The sequence below is a fragment of the Pelophylax lessonae genome (assembly GCF_965119305.1).
Source record: "Pelophylax lessonae genome assembly, chromosome: 9".
Taxonomy (NCBI): Eukaryota; Metazoa; Chordata; class Amphibia; order Anura; family Ranidae; genus Pelophylax; species Pelophylax lessonae.
The window spans coordinates 80,366,371-80,385,896 of NC_138776.1; the positions used below are offsets into that span (position 1 = coordinate 80,366,371).

A 19,526-nucleotide genomic window follows, 5' to 3' on the forward strand; every position below is an offset into this window, starting at 1 on the left:
TAAAATGTAAAAAAAATTTAATTTTTACATTTTTTGGGGGGAATTTCATATAAAAAAATGTGAAAAATATTGTTACTTTTGCAAAATTGACGCTCTTTTTTTGTTTATAGCGCATGATCAAAAAAACCCACAGGTGATCAAATACCACCAAAAGAAAGCTCTGTTTGTGGGAAAAAAAGGACGTCAAATTTGTTTAGGTACAGCGTCGCACAACCGCGCAATTGTACGAATCGCAAAATAGGCCCTGGTCAGGAAGGGGTAAAATCTTCCGGGGCTTAAGTGGTTAATAGGTTAATATGAGCAGCAATATAGAGATAAACCCAAAAAACAAAAATGTAATAAATTGCTGCTTATCAGTCCTTGGGGTGGCTGCATTTGTTTTCTTTTTTTCCAAGCTTTTTCCCCTTTATTTTCAGCTGATTCTCCACATAGAGGAACAATGTTGTCACCCTATGCTCCTCTCCAGATCTGGTGAACATGCTCATCCTGCTCTCCTCATCGCTATTACATAGGAGAGAGGTGTTCTGTAGTTCACAGAAGTGAACTGGGAAGGCTTATAACTTTGTTTGAGATATAAGTTTGGTGCACAGGAAGTTACACTGACACTGGAATTCTGTCAAGATCAATAGGTACTTTCTGGACTTGCAGAAAATGTTTTTAGCCTGAAACATGAAAACAAATGCAACCACCAAATTTAAGGACTGGTAAATTTCAATAAATTAAATTTGTGTTGTAGAGTTTAACCATTTTAGCCCCGGAGGATTTGGCTGCTCAATGACCAGGCCCTATTTTGCGATTCGGCACTGCGTGACTTTAACAGACAATTGCGCGGTCGTGTGACGCTGTACCCTAACGAAATTGACGTCCTTTTTTTCCCACAAAGAGAGCTTTCTTTTGGTGGTATTTGGCAACCTGTGCAATTTTTATTTTTTGCACTATAAACAAAAAAAGAGCGACAATTTTGAAAAAAATAACAATATTTTTCACATTTTTTATATGAAATTCTCAAAAAAGGAAAATTTTAAAATCAAAATTTTTTAGCATTTTAGGCCAATTTGTTTTCTGCTACATATTTTTGGTAAAAAAAAAAAATCACAATAAGCTGATTTTGATTGGTTTGCGCAAAAGTCATTGCGTTTACTAACTACAGGAAAGATTTATGTAATTTTTATTGTTTTTTTTTTTTACTAGTAATGTCGACGATCTGCAATTTTGTTTTGCAGGACTGCGACATTGCGGCGGACAGATCAAACCCCTAACTGACATTTTTGACACTTTTGGGGGTACCAGTGACATTACTACAGTAATCAGAGCTAAAAATATGCTACTGTAAAAATGACACTGGCAGGGAAGGGGTTAACTGTACTGGTGATCAAGGGGTTAAATGTGTCCCTAGGGGTGTGCGATTCTAACTGTCGGGGGGGGGGGGGTGGCTTGTGAAGTAATCACAGAGACATGCGATCCTATTTAGCAGGATCACATAGCCTCTGTGATCACTTAAGTGAGAATGACAGGTGGCTGTGTTTACTTCAGCCGTCTGTCTTTCTCTCTCTCTGCTGTGGGAGATCGTGAGTGGCCGGCGGTCATCGGAGCCACTGGTCATACATGCTGGCTACCCAGCTAATGAGTGCGCTCGCCCCCTAGAGTCTCCTGAGGCAGCGACGTAGTACTACGTCACTTTGCCCAGGAGCGCCTGCCTGCCACAGTAAAACTGTGGTGGGCGGGGCTGAAGTGGTTAAAAGGCCAAAGCTTTTTTTTATTTCTTTTTATTTATTTTTTTTGCACAGGAGTGCATTTACCTAGTCAGCTTATAGAAGGCTGTGGCCCAGTATCAGCTGATGTCACAGAGCTGCACCAGGCTCTGGAAGGACCATATTGTCGGGATCCAACCAGCTGCCCGATTGACAGCGGACTCCAGCTCTCAGAACACAGCTAAGAGCCAAAGCCAGCTGCTACCATCCCCGCAGTGCTCTCCGCTCTGCTCCTTGGGCACTCACTGGACCACTGGGCAGAAGAGGGGATGGGCAGACTAAGAACTGAGTGATTAGCGGTCATGTGAGCCAACATAAAACAGCTGCAGGCCTGCAGCATCACACAGATGCTACCGCAAAGGGGTGAGTATGTGTGTTTGTTTTTTTTTTTATGTACCCCAAAGCTTTCATTTAAAAGCTGAACTCCAGGTACTGTATATCTTCATTGCAGAGTTACATAAGCCCAGTTTGGACCAATGGAAATATGCATATCTCATACTTGAGGGACCACTGTGGAATCTGACATTCATTATAGTAGTCGGGATGAATACAGTCATCACCACTATCTTCTGGTTGCCCCACTGCATACTGACCACAGGGGACTGCTCTGCAGCACTGTCATTTTCATTTTGTTTTTTACTAATAAGGCGTGCTCTTATTTGACGAGGTGGAGAGGAGGAGTAGTTACATCACAATCTCCGTCTTGTTCAAACAGAGAATACCTTGTATTCACATAAAATATACAACGTGTTTTGTGAATGGTGTGTATGGCAAGCAAGCAACCACTTGTGATCAGTATGCAGTGGGGCAACTGCTCAGCACAGGACCTGGAAAAGAGCTGGGATCACTGAAAAAACGCCAACTACTACAGTGATTGTCAGATTCACCAGTGTTCCATCAGTTAAGCAATATACTTACTTACATTGGCTTCTAGTTGGACCAATGTACTGTAACTATGTAATAAAGATCATACCTGGAGTTCAGCTTTAAATATTTTCTTAACTGCGCCGTACCAAAATATTTGCTCTTTTGGTGAGTTTTATGTCTTTCCAAAATTCTTTATACACATACAAGATGTGCTAGGGACGATTATCCCATGCAAGTTTGTGCATGTCACCCATCTAGTCATTATAACACCCATTGTAAATGTAATGGCTTGTATGCATGTTTTACCTGTATTCTATAATTTTCTGGTCTGCAAACAGGCAACAGTGCCCCGAAATACAGATGTGTCTGAGATTGAGACAAAATCTAGTGAAAACCGTAACATTTCACCATTACAGAAAATGAAAGCATTTGACAGATGTTCTAACCCTTCTTTTTCACTAAAGAAAACTTGTTAGCTGCAGTTCCACTTTAAATGAACTTCTCTTTTTATACCGAATTTATAAGCTGGGACTCACCCTACTGCTATAAGTTCCCATAGCCAGGTCTCAGGAAAATATGTTCGAACCTTCTCCTTTTCTTTCTCTTTCACTGTCTCTATCCTGGGCATGGATTCTCTGCTGATACTTAGGTCAGGTACTGCACCTGAAAAAAATAAATAAAAACAGCTTCATGAGTTCATTGTATGCAGCTATATGTGCAATATATGATTTGGTTGCGCATAGTAACCATAATTTTCCTTTTTTTCTTGGCTAGTGTGGTCAACTGGGAAACTTGGAAACATTTTGTATTTATTTAACAATGCCTTCTGGTCTTGGATTTCCTTCAGACATTACTATTTAGATTAAGGGACCATTCCCACTGATGGGAAGTCATAATGTAAGACATGCGTGTATATATTGCAGTGCCATTCATTCTTAATGGCACTCCAGTGCTCTTTGCAGTGCACTGCAACACACTACTGTGCGTTGTGGTGTATGCTTGCAAAAATGGTGCGTGTGCAATATCTAGGGCAGTCTGGTGCATTGCCAGTCTATTTATCTGGAAGATCGAGTACATGGCTATGCTCGAAGATCTACACATGCACACAGTACAGCTCTTGGACCATTGCATAGAATAAAGGCTGTGTGAGCATGTGTGTGTGTGTGCTTGTGAATAAGCCTGCATGTTCTGGCACTGGCTTTTGGCACCCATTGGCCTATTTAGAGCACAGGAGAACTAAGTAGAATTGCAAAGTGGTTGTCAGCTTTTGTGATTCGTGACCAGACCTACCTTCTGTTATCCTGTGTTTGACTTGGCTTGCTTACTGACCCTGTTTTATCCTGATCTCCTGTCTTCTGGTAAATCAAGCTAAGCCTGAAACATGGTTTTATTGCATACTGTGTCATTGCTGAATGAAATACCGATGGCTACACTGAGCCATTGCCGAGTACTTAGCTGTTGCAATACTGTGCTTTACTGAGTATACTATGCCTGCAATACATTACTTACTGTTCTCTGAACACCCAAAGCATAGCTCCCAACTGTCCCTGCTTTTAAGGGGCCATTCCTGATTTGGAACAATGTTCCTCTGTCCCTCTTTCCTCCTCACTAGTGTTGAGCGAACACGGACTGTATTATTCGTGTTCGTACCGAATAATTGGATTTTTTGTACCCGAACACGGACACGGACACTTTACTGTATGTTCGGGTAAAAATCCGTGTTCGGTCGTTTTATTTCCGGGTTTTGCATGCTTTGGCGCTCTTTTCATGGCGGGCTTTCAACAGCCAATCAACAATCGTTTAACTGGTGTGCCTTAAGCCATCCCAGCCATGCCTGCAAATGTCTCAGTAGCTGTGATTGGCCGTCTGAAGCATGTGACCAAGTCTTTATAAGTTCGAGGCAGCCGCAGCGGCGTCATTATGCTGCTTAGATTCAGGGACAGAGCACACATCAACGTGCTGGCTGCTGATTAGGGAAAGATAGGCAGGAAAAAAACATTTGTGTCCGGATAGAATTGAGGGACAGGTCGGAGTGTTTAGGCAGGGCGAGTTGTAGGCATTTTAGGGATAGAGTCTGCTGAATTATATAGGGTCAGTGTCTTCTACAAACTACAATCGATATTGCTGTGTGGGGGGTGGGGTGAATCTGCACTCAATCCTGATCTACGATCTCTTCTCAATCCTGTTAGGGACAGAGTCTGCTGAATTTTAGGGAAACTGTGTTCTACAAACTACAATTGATATTGCTGTGTGGTGTGGGATTGGAGATAGGCAGGTGTCAGTGATCCACATCCATTTTTCTGTGTGTGAGCTGCAGTGAACACAATCTTTTTGGGCTGCAGTGAACACAATCTTTTTGGGCTGCAGTGAACACAATCTTTTTGGGCTGCAGTGAACACAATCTTTTTGGGCTGCAGTGAACACAATCTTTTTGGGGTGCAGTGAACAAAATCTTTTTGGGGTGCAGTGAACACAATCCTTTTTGGTGTGCAGTGAACACAATCTTTGTGGGGTGCAGTGAACAAAATCCTTTGTGGGGTGCAGTGAACACAATCTTTTTGGGGTGCAGTGAACAAAATCCTTTTTGGGGTGCAGTGAACAACATCCTTTTTGGGGTGCAGTGAACACAATCTTTTTGGGGTGCAGTGAACAAAATCCTTTGTGGGGTGCAGTGAACACAATCTTTTTGGGGTGCAGTGAACACAATCTTTTTGGGGTGGAGTGAACAACATCCTTTTTGGGGTGCAGTGAACAAAATCCTTTTTGGGGTGCAGTGAACAAAATCATTTTTGGGGTGCAGTGAACACAATCTTTTTGGGGTGCAGTGAACACAATCTTTGTGGGGTGCAGTGAACACAATCTTTTTGGGGTGGAGTGAACAACATCCTTTTTGGGGTGCAGTGAACAACATCCTTTTTGGGGTGCAGTGAACACAATCTTTTTGGGGTGCAGTGAACACAATCTTTGTGGGGTACAGTGAACAGAATCTTTGTGGGGTGCAGTGAACACAATCTTTGGGGGGTACAGTGAACACAATCTTTGTGAGGTGCAGTGAACACAATCTTTGTGGGGTGCAGTGAACACAATCATTGTGGGGTGCAGTGAACTCAATCTTTGTGGGGTACAGTGAACACAATCTCATACTGAAGGTTTGAGGGTGCTGCCTGTTCCATACTCCCCCTACTCCTCATCTAGCCTTTTAGGGGTACAAACAATAGTAATTGGGGCCTAGTGTGGTTGTGTACGTGTGATATACATACACTTTTTTGGGATCATATTTTCTATTCCGCTATTTAATCAAAAACCTTTGGGGATCAGTTAAATTGGGGGATAGTCTGTGTTGGTACGTGTGAGAGAGATCCACCTTTCCAAGTTGTTGGGGTTCATCTCATACTTCTGAAGGTTTGAGGGTGCTGCCTGTTCCATACTCCCCCTACTCCTAGCCTTTTAGGGGTACAAACAATAGTAATTGGGGCCTAGTGTGGTTGTGTACGTGTGATATACATACACTTTTTTGGGATCATATTTTCTATTCCGCTATTTAATCAAAAACCTTTGGGGATCAGTTAAATTGGGGGATAGTCTGTGTTGGTACGTGTGAGAGAGATCCACCTTTCCAAGTTGTTGGGGTTCATCTCATACTTCTGAAGGTTTGAGGGTGCTGCCTGTTCCATACTCCCCCTACTCCTAGCCTTTTAGGGGTACAAACAATAGTAATTGGGGCCTAGTGTGGTTGTGTACGTGTGATATACATACACTTTTTTGGGATCATATTTTCTATTCCGCTATTTAATCAAAAACCTTTGGGGATCAGTTAAATTGGGGGATAGTCTGTGTTGGTACGTGTGAGAGAGATCCACCTTTCCAAGTTGTTGGGGTTCATCTCATACTTCTGAAGGTTTGAGGGTGCTGCCTGTTCCATACTCCCCCTACTCCTAGCCTTTTAGGGGTACAAACAATAGTAATTGGGGCCTAGTGTGGTTGTGTACGTGTGATATACATACACTTTTTTGGGATCATATTTTCTATTCCGCTATTTAATCAAAAACCTTTGGGGATCAGTTAAATTGGGGGATAGTCTGTGTTGGTACGTGTGAGAGAGATCCACCTTTCCAAGTTGTTGAGGTTCATCTCATACTTCTGAAGGTTTGAGGGTGCTGCCTGTTCCATACTCCCCCTACTCCTAGCCTTTTAGGGGTACAAACAATAGTAATTGGGGCCTAGTGTGGTTGTGTACGTGTGATATACATACACTTTTTTGGGATCATATTTTCTATTCCGCTATTTAATCAAAAACCTTTGGGGATCAGTTAAATTGGGGGATAGTCTGTGTTGGTACGTGTGAGAGAGATCCACCTTTCCAAGTTGTTGGGGTTCATCTCATACTTCTGAAGGTTTGAGGGTGCTGCCTGTTCCATACTCCCCCTACTCCTAGCCTTTTAGGGGTACAAACAATAGTAATTGGGGCCTAGTGTGGTTGTGTACGTGTGATATACATACACTTTTTTGGGATCATATTTTCTATTCCGCTATTTAATCAAAAACCTTTGGGGATCAGTTAAATTGGGGGATAGTCTGTGTTGGTACGTGTGAGAGAGATCCACCTTTCCAAGTTGTTGAGGTTCATCTCATACTTCTGAAGGTTTGAGGGTGCTGCCTGTTCCATACTCCCCCTACTCCTAGCCTTTTAGGGGTACAAACAATAGTAATTGGGGCCTAGTGTGGTTGTGTACGTGTGATATACATACACTTTTTTGGGATCATATTTTCTATTCCGCTATTTAATCAAAAACCTTTGGGGATCAGTTAAATTGGGGGATAGTCTGTGTTGGTACGTGTGAGAGAGATCCACCTTTCCAAGTTGTTGGGGTTCATCTCATACTTCTGAAGGTTTGAGGGTGCTGCCTGTTCCATACTCCCCCTACTCCTAGCCTTTTAGGGGTACAAACAATAGTAATTGGGGCCTAGTGTGGTTGTGTACGTGTGATATACATACACTTTTTTGGGATCATATTTTCTATTCCGCTATTTAATCAAAAACCTTTGGGGATCAGTTAAATTGGGGGATAGTCTGTGTTGGTACGTGTGAGAGAGATCCACCTTTCCAAGTTGTTGGGGTTCATCTCATACTTCTGAAGGTTTGAGGGTGCTGCCTGTTCCATACTCCCCCTACTCCTAGCCTTTTAGGGGTACAAACAATAGTAATTGGGGCCTAGTGTGGTTGTGTACGTGTGATATACATACACTTTTTTGGGATCATATTTTCTATTCCGCTATTTAATCAAAAACCTTTGGGGATCAGTTAAATTGGGGGATAGTCTGTGTTGGTACGTGTGAGAGAGATCCACCTTTCCAAGTTGTTGGGGTTCATCTCATACTTCTGAAGGTTTGAGGGTGCTGCCTGTTCCATACTCCCCCTACTCCTAGCCTTTTAGGGGTACAAACAATAGTAATTGGGGCCTAGTGTGGTTGTGTACGTGTGATATACATACACTTTTTTGGGATCATATTTTCTATTCCGCTATTTAATCAAAAACCTTTGGGGATCAGTTAAATTGGGGGATAGTCTGTGTTGGTACGTGTGAGAGAGATCCACCTTTCCAAGTTGTTGGGGTTCATCTCATACTTCTGAAGGTTTGAGGGTGCTGCCTGTTCCATACTCCCCCTACTCCTAGCCTTTTAGGGGTACAAACAATAGTAATTGGGGCCTAGTGTGGTTGTGTACGTGTGATATACATACACTTTTTTGGGATCATATTTTCTATTCCGCTATTTAATCAAAAACCTTTGGGGATCAGTTAAATTGGGGGATAGTCTGTGTTGGTACGTGTGAGAGAGATCCACCTTTCCAAGTTGTTGGGGTTCATCTCATACTTCTGAAGGTTTGAGGGTGCTGCCTGTTCCATACTCCCCCTACTCCTAGCCTTTTAGGGGTACAAACAATAGTAATTGGGGCCTAGTGTGGTTGTGTACGTGTGATATACATACACTTTTTTGGGATCATATTTTCTATTCCGCTATTTAATCAAAAACCTTTGGGGATCAGTTAAATTGGGGGATAGTCTGTGTTGGTACGTGTGAGAGAGATCCACCTTTCCAAGTTGTTGAGGTTCATCTCATACTTCTGAAGGTTTGAGGGTGCTGCCTGTTCCATACTCCCCCTACTCCTAGCCTTTTAGGGGTACAAACAATAGTAATTGGGGCCTAGTGTGGTTGTGTACGTGTGATATACATACACTTTTTTGGGATCATATTTTCTATTCCGCTATTTAATCAAAAACCTTTGGGGATCAGTTAAATTGGGGGATAGTCTGTGTTGGTACGTGTGAGAGAGATCCACCTTTCCAAGTTGTTGGGGTTCATCTCATACTTCTGAAGGTTTGAGGGTGCTGCCTGTTCCATACTCCCCCTACTCCTAGCCTTTTAGGGGTACAAACAATAGTAATTGGGGCCTAGTGTGGTTGTGTACGTGTGATATACATACACTTTTTTGGGATCATATTTTCTATTCCGCTATTTAATCAAAAACCTTTGGGGATCAGTTAAATTGGGGGATAGTCTGTGTTGGTACGTGTGAGAGAGATCCACCTTTCCAAGTTGTTGAGGTTCATCTCATACTTCTGAAGGTTTGAGGGTGCTGCCTGTTCCATACTCCCCCTACTCCTAGCCTTTTAGGGGTACAAACAATAGTAATTGGGGCCTAGTGTGGTTGTGTACGTGTGATATACATACACTTTTTTGGGATCATATTTTCTATTCCGCTATTTAATCAAAAACCTTTGGGGATCAGTTAAATTGGGGGATAGTCTGTGTTGGTACGTGTGAGAGAGATCCACCTTTCCAAGTTGTTGGGGTTCATCTCATACTTCTGAAGGTTTGAGGGTGCTGCCTGTTCCATACTCCCCCTACTCCTAGCCTTTTAGGGGTACAAACAATAGTAATTGGGGCCTAGTGTGGTTGTGTACGTGTGATATACATACACTTTTTTGGGATCATATTTTCTATTCCGCTATTTAATCAAAAACCTTTGGGGATCAGTTAAATTGGGGGATAGTCTGTGTTGGTACGTGTGAGAGAGATCCACCTTTCCAAGTTGTTGGGGTTCATCTCATACTTCTGAAGGTTTGAGGGTGCTGCCTGTTCCATACTCCCCCTACTCCTAGCCTTTTAGGGGTACAAACAATAGTAATTGGGGCCTAGTGTGGTTGTGTACGTGTGATATACATACACTTTTTTGGGATCATATTTTCTATTCCGCTATTTAATCAAAAACCTTTGGGGATCAGTTAAATTGGGGGATAGTCTGTGTTGGTACGTGTGAGAGAGATCCACCTTTCCAAGTTGTTGAGGTTCATCTCATACTTCTGAAGGTTTGAGGGTGCTGCCTGTTCCATACTCCCCCTACTCCTAGCCTTTTAGGGGTACAAACAATAGTAATTGGGGCCTAGTGTGGTTGTGTACGTGTGATATACATACACTTTTTTGGGATCATATTTTCTATTCCGCTATTTAATCAAAAACCTTTGGGGATCAGTTAAATTGGGGGATAGTCTGTGTCGGTACGTGTGAGAGAGATCCACCTTTCCAAGTTGTTGGGGTTCATCTCATACTTCTGAAGGTTTGAGGGTGCTGCCTGTTCCATACCCCCCCTACTCCTCATCTAGCCTTTTAGGGGTACAAACAATAGTAATTGGGGCCTAGTGTGGTTGTGTACGTGCGAGATACATACACTTTTTTTGATCATATTTCCTATTCCGCTATTCAATAAAAACCTTTGAGGATCAATTGAATTGCGGGATAGTCTGTGTCGGTACGTGTGAGAGAGATCCACCTTTCCAAGTTGTTGGGGTTCATCTCATACTTCTGAAGGTTTGAGGGTGCTGCCTGTTCCATACCCCCCCTACTCCTCATCTAGCCTTTTAGGGGTACAAACAATAGTAATTGGGGCCTAGTGTGGTTGTGTACGTGCGAGATACATACACTTTTTTTGATCATATTTCCTATTCCGCTATTCAATAAAAACCTTTGAGGATCAATTGAATTGCGGGATAGTCTGTGTCGGTACGTGTGAGAGAGATCCACCTTTCCAAGTTGTTGGGGTTCATCTCATACTTCTGAAGGTTTGAGGGTGCTGCCTGTTCCATACCCCCCCTACTCCTCATCTAGCCTTTTAGGGGTACAAACAATAGTAATTGGGGCCTAGTGTGGTTGTGTACGTGCGAGATACATACACTTTTTTTGATCATATTTCCTATTCCGCTATTCAATAAAAACCTTTGAGGATCAATTGAATTGCGGGATAGTCTGTGTCGGTACGTGTGAGAGAGATCCACCTTTCCAAGTTGTTGGGGTTCATCTCATACTTCTGAAGGTTTGAGGGTGCTGCCTGTTCCATACCCCCCCTACTCCTCATCTAGCCTTTTAGGGGTACAAACAATAGTAATTGGGGCCTAGTGTGGTTGTGTACGTGCGAGATACATACACTTTTTTTGATCATATTTCCTATTCCGCTATTCAATAAAAACCTTTGAGGATCAATTGAATTGCGGGATAGTCTGTGTCGGTACGTGTGAGAGAGATCCACCTTTCCAAGTTGTTGGGGTTCATCTCATACTTCTGAAGGTTTGAGGGTGCTGCCTGTTCCATACCCCCCCTACTCCTCATCTAGCCTTTTAGGGGTACAAACAATAGTAATTGGGGCCTAGTGTGGTTGTGTACGTGCGAGATACATACACTTTTTTTGATCATATTTCCTATTCCGCTATTCAATAAAAACCTTTGAGGATCAATTGAATTGCGGGATAGTCTGTGTCGGTACGTGTGAGAGAGATCCACCTTTCCAAGTTGTTGGGGTTCATCTCATACTTCTGAAGGTTTGAGGGTGCTGCCTGTTCCATACCCCCCCTACTCCTCATCTAGCCTTTTAGGGGTACAAACAATAGTAATTGGGGCCTAGTGTGGTTGTGTACGTGCGAGATACATACACTTTTTTTGATCATATTTCCTATTCCGCTATTCAATAAAAACCTTTGAGGATCAATTGAATTGCGGGATAGTCTGTGTCGGTACGTGTGAGAGAGATCCACCTTTCCAAGTTGTTGGGGTTCATCTCATACTTCTGAAGGTTTGAGGGTGCTGCCTGTTCCATACTCCCCCTACTCCTCATCTAGCCTTTTAGGGGTACAAACAATAGTAATTGGGGCCTAGTGTGGTTGTGTACGTGTGATATACATACACTTTTTTTGGATCATATTTTCTATTCCGCTATTCAATAAAAACCTTTCTAGGGCAAGATCTTAAATTACAGAAATATGAGGAGACCGTCAAATAAGGGCCGTGGCCTGGGTCGTGGTGCTGCTGGTAGAGCTCCTGTTGCAAGGAGAGGACATGGTCGATCTGTGCCAGCTACACGCACAAGTGAAACACCTTCCTCAAGTGTGAGTAGGCGACAGAACCTGCATCAGTATTTGGTAGGGCATCAAACGCCCCTAGAAGTGATGAGGCCAGAACAAGTTGAGGCGATAGTAGATTGGTTTGCTGCTGACAGTGCCTCCAGTTCCTTCACATTGTCTCCCACCCAGTCTACTGCAGAAAGGTCAGAGTTGGCACCTGCAGCCAATGTCCAACCGTCTTTCACCTCACCCCCTTGCAAATCAGGCCAGCAGTCTGAGCCCCAAGCCATACAGCAGTCTCTTATTCTTTTTGAGGACTCTGTCAGCAGGGTTTCCCAGGGCCATCCACCTAGCCCTGCCCCAGAAGTGGAAGAGATTGAGTGCAGCGATGCCCAACCACTTATTTCTCAAGATGAGTACATGCAAGGATCATCGCAGCACGTCTCCGATGATGACGAAACGCAGGTGCCAACTGCTGCGGCGTTCAGCATTGTGGAGACCGACAAGGAGGGCAGGGGTGAAGACTGGGTGGAAGATGATGTGGAGGACGATGAGGTCCTCGACCCCACATGGAATGAACGTCATGCAGGTGAACTGAGTAGTTTGGAGGAAGAGGCGGTGGTCGCACAGAGCCACCAGCACAGCAGAAGAGGGAGCAGGGTGCAGAAGCGGAGCGGCCGTGCCCTAGACACTACGCCCGCTACTGCCCATCGCAGCAAGGGAACGAGCGCACCAAAGTCAGCTCAAAGGAGTTCTCTAGCGTGGAAGTTCTTTAGAAAATGTGCTGATGACAGGACACGAGTGGTTTGCACCCTGTGCAATCAGAGCTTGAAGCGAGGCATGAACCTTCTCAACCTGAGCACAACCTGCATGATCAGGCATCTAAGTGCAAAGCACGAGCTGCAGTGGAGTACACACCTTCAAAACCAAGAAACGTCTCTGGCTCATCCTGCTTCCTCTTCTGCTGCAGTCTCGGCCGCTCCAGCCACATCTGTAGTGATACCGGCACCTGCCACCCCGCAAACAGACGATCTGTCAGCAACACCACCACCTGGGTCACCAACAACCATCTCCACAATGTCCCGTGGAAGCGTTCAGCTTTCCATCTCCCAAACACTTGAGAGGAAGAGGAAGTACCCCCCTACCCACCCGCGATCCCTGGCCCTGAATGCCAGCATTTCAAAATTATTGGCCTTTGAAATGCTGTCATTCCGTCTGGTGGAGACGCACAGTTTTAAAAACCTTATGTCGGTGGCTGTCCCACAGTACGTCGTGCCCAGCCGCCACTACTTTTCCAGGCAAGCCATCCCTTCCCTGCACAACCAAGTGGGGGAAAAAATCAGGTGTGCACTGTGCAACGCCATCTGTGCCAAGGTCCACCTAACTACGGATACGTGGACCAGTAAGCACAGTCAGGGGCGTTATATCTCCCTAACGGCACACTGGGTAAATGCAGTGGCGGATGGGCCTGAGGCGGATAGCAATTTGGCGCATGTCCTTCCACCACCGAGGATTGCAGGGCGCTTCAGTTTGCCTCCTGTTCCTAACTCCTCCTACTCCGCTTCCTCATCCTCTACCGCCTCCTCATCCGGACAGCGTAACACCTTCACCACCAACTTCAGCACGGCCAGGGGTAAACGACAGCAGGCAGTTTTACAACTTGCCTGTTTGGGGGACAAACCACACAGCGCGCAGGAGTTGTGGAGGAGCATGGAACAGCAGACAAATGAGTGGTTGCTGCCAGCGAGCCTCAAGCCCGGCCTGGTGGTGTGCGATAACGGGCGAAATCTCATAGCAGCTCTGGGCCTAGCCGGTTTGACGCACATCCCTTGCCTGGCGCATGTGCTGAATTTGGTGGTGCAGAGGTTCCTTAAAAACTACCCCGATATGTCAGAGCTGCTGCAGAAAGTGCGGGCCGTTTGTGCGCACTTTCGGCGTTCTCACCCTGCTGCTGCTCGCCTGGCAGCGCTGCAGCGTAACTTCGGCCTTCCCGCTCACCGCCTCATATGTGACGTGCCCACAAGGTGGAACTCCACCTTGCACATGCTGGAAAGACTGTGCGAGCAGCAGCAGGCCATAGTGGAGTTTCAGCTGCAGCACGCACGCGTGAGTCGCTCTGCGGAACAGCACCACTTCACCACCAATAACTGGGCCTCCATGCGAGACCTGTGTGCCTTGTTGCGCTGTTTTGAGTACTCCACCAACATGGCCAGTGGCAATGACGCCGTTCTCAGCTTAACTATCCCACTTCTATGCCTCCTTGAAAAAACAATTCGGGCGATGATGGAAGAGGATGTGGCACAGGATGAGGAGGAGGAGGAGGATGAAGAGGTAACATTTCCAAGGCTTTCAGGGCAGTCATTCGCAAGGGGCTCCGAGGGTGGGTTCCTGCACACGCAAACGCCAGGGACGCAATTGTCCAGCAGGGGCACAGTTCTGGAGGATGAGGAGGATGAGGAGGAGGAGGAGCTGGAGGAGGAGATGGAACCATGTTCACAGCAGGGTGGCACCCAGGCCAGCTCATGGCCATCACTGGTGCGTGGCTGGGGGGATACAGAGGACACGGACGATACACCTCCCACAGAGGACAGCCTTTCGTTGCCTCTGGGCAGCCTGGCACACATGAGCGATTACATGCTGCAGTGTCTCCACAACGACCGCCGAGTTGCCCACATTCTAACTTGTGCTGATTACTGGGTGGCCACGCTGCTGGATCCCCGTTACAAGGACAACGTACCGTCCTTAATTCACTCACTGGAGCGCGATCGCAAGATGCGCGAGTACAAGCGCACGCTGGTAGACGCCATGCTGCTGGCATTCCCATCTGACAGCGGGGCCACAGTGGAAGCACAAGGCAGAGGAGGAGGAGGAGGAGGTCGCCAACGCAACCAGGGCACCGCCAGCACCTCAGAAGGCAGGGTTAGCATGGCCGAAATGTGGAAAAGCTTTGTCAGCACGCCACAACAAACAGCAGCACCAGCAGCTCAGATGGAACGTCTTAGCAGGAGGCAGCATTTTACCAACATGGTGGAGCAGTATGTGTGCACACGCCTACATGTAGTGAATGACGGGTCTGCCCCCTTCAACTTCTGGGTCTCCAAATTGGGCACATGGCCTGAGCTTGCCCTTTACGCCTTGGAGGTGCTGGCGTGCCCTGCAGCCAGTGTATTATCTGAACGGGTATTTAGCACGGCTGGGGGCGTTATAACAGACAAGCGCAGCCGCCTGTCCAGAGACAATGTGGACAAGCTCACGTTCATTAAAATGAACCAGGCATGGATCCCACGGGACTTTTCCGTACCTTATGCAGAATAGCAATGGATACCGACCTTACCCACCCATTGTTCCATTTTTGCTCTTTCTCACTCTTTTGGGGTGTACCCTCATTTAAAATTTGTGAAAAGAAGCAGTGTTGGCTACCTCGTCCTCCTCCTCAGGGCCAGATTAATGTAGGGGCTATTGGAGCTGCAGCTCCAGGCCCCTACCTTTTATATAGGCCCCGGGTTGGCCATATTCACTGTTACCGCTCTTCTGTCACTTGTAAACACAGAAGTCTGGCTTCTATGCTCGCTTCCCCAGGCAGCACCCTCAGAACCTCCCCACACAGCGTGAAGGCCGGACAAGGAGGGACAGTTGGCGATGCATGGATGTGTTTATGGGCTTCAGAGACAGCATCCCATGTTGAATTAGGCATGCATGGCTGCACCCTTCCTCCTCTGGGTGCATGGCAAGGCACGGCCCTAAGGCCCTTCAAAATCCTCAGCACCAAGCCCATGATGCTGTTAATCCGGCCCTGGTCCTCCTCCACCGCCGCTTCCACCTACACCGCCCATAGGTGTGCGCAGCCTATTGCATTAAGGTGTGCACCCCAAAGTTGAAATACACATGCATGTGTTTGCCAGCAGGGAGAGTAATGTATCGGGGCCATGTACCTGTAGGCAAGGAGAAATAGAGCAGAGCAGGTCCCAGGGAGATCTTTCCCATCTCCTCACTGGCAATGCTATGTGCCCTAGGTGATTAGGGTGTGCCCAGGCACACCCAGCACACCCTGTGCGCACGCCTATGTCACCGCCACATCCACCACCACCTCAACCTCCCTCCTACTCCATATGGGCCTCGTCCTTCAGAGATGAAGAAGAACATTGTTTTATTTTTCTGTTTTTTTTTGTTGTTTTAAGTTATTTCCCTATCCACATTTGTTTGCAGAGCACTTGCCATGCTCTTAATTACGTTTTGCTGCCATTTGCAGCACTCTAGCCCTTTCCTTTGGTGTTTTAGAGCCATTTTAGTGCCTTAAAGTTCGGGTCCCCATTGACTTCAATGGGGTTCGGTGTCCGGGAAAAGTTCGGTAAAAGTCCGGGACACGGACCCGGACTTTTTTTTAAAGTTCGGCCGAACCCGTCGAACACGGACATCTAGGTGTCCGCTCAACCCTACTCCTCACATGTCCCAAATTTTAGTCCGATCTATGTAGTTGTATATAAATTGCACTATTTACCTTTCAAAAAGTGTTTCCCAGTGCTAAACCTTTCTGTAGTGTCAGTGTAAGTCAGTGTAAAGGAATATACAATAAATCAATAATAATAATAATAATAATAATAATAATAATAATAATAATAATAATAAGAGGCTGTCTATGTTTATTCTACTGATGCTTGTTTGACTCTATAGGAGTCTATCTTTGAGGTGAGCTGCTTAAAGAGCACCAGTCACTGAGAGCACCTTAATGAATGGAGTGGTGTGAAGCACTATTTCACTGTTTGAACACAGCACAAAAAAAAATGATTGGGACATTTTCAGCACCCTTTCCTTGTTATTTAAGGACTTTATTTGGGACTCTTCTTAGTTTGTTTGCAATTGCACTTTGCATTATCATTTATTATTGGTGATCATTTATTTCACAGTGTCATTTATCATTTATTATTGCGATCTGTTTCAATGCACAATTGTTTGCACGATTCACAATATTGATTTACCACCTAAAGTGATACTTCATCTTATTTGTTTGATTTATGATTTGAGTCACTTTTTCTTTTTGATTTATTGTATATTCACTGGTGTAATGTGTCAACACTGATTGCTTGCGACCTTTGTTTTTGTTGCTATTTTTACTAATACTGTGGTTTTACTCTGATTAATATTTATTTTAGTGTAAAGGAATAGTAGTGGTAAAAAAAGCACTTGTGGGTTTAACTTGTAGCACCCTCTAGCTAGTGTGCTAGGGTGAATAGCTTAGCTGTTAGTGTAGGTAAATTGGCTTCACTGAGAGGCCGACCCTTCATTGTGAATCTGGGTCAAGGTTTAGAGACTCAGGGAGGCTGGATTACTCATCTGGCAGCTCTCTCTAGAACTTCCCCCTGGTTTGGCAGTTGGTAGAAACTTCCAGAACTGGAGAGTGGGAGTGAGAAGGTGCTGCCATGCATATTTATGAAGAGCCTGACCAATCCTCAGCGAAAAGGGGCTGGAAAGGGGCAGCTCGTCTCATCTCATAAATAGACATGAGTCATGTCAGCAGGGGCAGTTGGTGGAAGATGGAGTGCGGTGGAGGCTGTCGGTGGCCCTTGAGGGTGCCCCCCCAGTTTGGGGGAGTTGACCTTGGACTGGGGCTCAGGTGCTGGAAGGACCGCCCACAACACATTGAGGACACCCTTCCTGGAGGCACGGGAGCAAGGAGAGCACAGCGGGAGTAGGTCAGCACATCTGGGAAATCTCCTGAGAGTCAGCCGGGTGGGCTGGTGAGTTTCAGCCTGGATGACTGTGGGGAGAAGTTAACCTGGAGGGCTAGTGAAAGAGGCAGCCGCAGCCAGATGGGTTGGCAGTGCCTGAAGAAGTGGTGCTGGGATCAGTGGCCACAGAGAGGAAGTGCTGGAAAAGTGTGTGCTGTTTCACCCTGTTCTTCAAGTATAGGGGCTGCGAGTCCCTGCTTGTAATGGGCCTTTGCTACAAAATTACTACAGGGTGATATAGCTGGGTTCTGCAAGCAAGAACGTGCTGAAGGAAGAAGAGGAGCTGTATATAGGACTGTATATAGAAAGAGTTGTCCCTGAAATTTGTTTGGAATCAATTGAGCATTCCATAACCTCCCATCCCTATTCAAGTTTATTACCCTCAATAACAAAAAAAAAAAACCACAAAGTCATCGACTGTTCTTTGACTCGAAGTGCCTGTGGAAATTCGGTGTGCCCGGCTGTGCAAGGCGGGGGATTCCATTCTACTTGCGGCTCCTGAGGGGGTGCGCTACAAACAAATCCTTTGTTTTGTATAGTTCTCCTTTAAGGGGGTGTGGCAGGGGGTGTGTCCTATGCCTACATAGGTTTGCTAATAGGTTTCTCTCGTTCTCATCTCAAAAAAGTTGAGGTATGCACAAAGTGTGTTTCTTGGTTACCAGTATCTGAAACAACTAATTGCATTTATTTCTATTAATTGTCTAACAATATCCAAGAAACTATACAATTTTCTGGAGGGTGTGTATGATTTCTCCCAGATGGGGTGACCCAGCCCTAGGCCCTGCCTACAAATGAGCTTTAGATGAGGGCTGTGGTAGGCCTTACACCTCTCCTCCCTTACCTTCAGGAATCAGACATAAACATAAACAGAAACTTACCCAGTATCATTGGTCCTCCAGGTCCTGCGGGTCCTGCTTGCCCAATTAATCTGTAACGTCCAAATCCATATTCGGGACAATCCATGGGTTTCCTAATTGCTGCACTTGTTAGTATTTTTAATTGTAATCCCTGTAGTTTATAAAAAAAAAATACAAAAATGAGATTGCACTATGAGGACATTGTGAACAGCATTCTGAGATATGGACATTGTCTTAAAACAATGACATTTTGGATAGCAACCTGGGATAATTTGACATTTTATACAAAGCTTGGTCTATTATAACATATTAGTGAGTACATTTAGCTACAGATATTAGATGGAATTGGAATGATCTCTTATCACACCCCCCATCTCCAGCATCCAGAGCTTTTTCTGTGCTTCCCTATTTCTGTAAAATGCTCTTCCTTTTTTCAGACTTTTCAGTAAACCTGAATGTGTTGAATGGTTCCTAAATGTGCCTTTCCAGGAAAGCCTGCCATATTACCTAATAATCCCTCCACCTTATACAGTTCGACTGTCTCCTCCATTCCATCCACTTCCTAGGCCTTTTATTGACCATATCCCCTGCAGCTTTCAAATTACCTTTAGGCATCTAATTCACTGCCCTAGTGACAATTTACACATGGAGCAGTGACCAGTGTTTTTCGGTACTGGAAAACGCAGGTCACTGCTCTAACACAAGGAAAAAAATTGTTTTATGTTAGCAAAACACAGGAAATTGCAAATCGTTCATAAAAAAAAAAGTCAATGTTTAGTGTACAACAACGATAAAACATACACACATTAAAATCGTTTAGTCACTAAACATGCACACATTTTTTTTGGCATAGCCTTGCTGTGCATGATGAAACAAGGTCAAAAAGTGCTCATATGGAGCTATCTATATAATAGTGAAAGGATGCCAATCTAC

General features: G+C 45.2%; 1 protein-coding gene across 1 annotated transcript in view; it reads right to left on the reverse strand.

The window, feature by feature from the left end:
• The window catches only part of LOC309563618 (alpha-2-macroglobulin-like), a 215,610-nt gene that overhangs the window by 54,922 nt on the left and 141,162 nt on the right, over positions 1–19,526 (reverse strand). Inside the window, exons 17-18 of the mRNA XM_082268122.1 lie at positions 18,615–18,744; positions 3,155–3,281 (exon numbers count right to left, since the gene is read on the reverse strand). Of these exons, the coding sequence (XP_082124248.1) occupies positions 3,155–3,281; positions 18,615–18,744 (257 nt within the window). The remainder of the gene's footprint in view (positions 1–3,154; positions 3,282–18,614; positions 18,745–19,526) is intronic.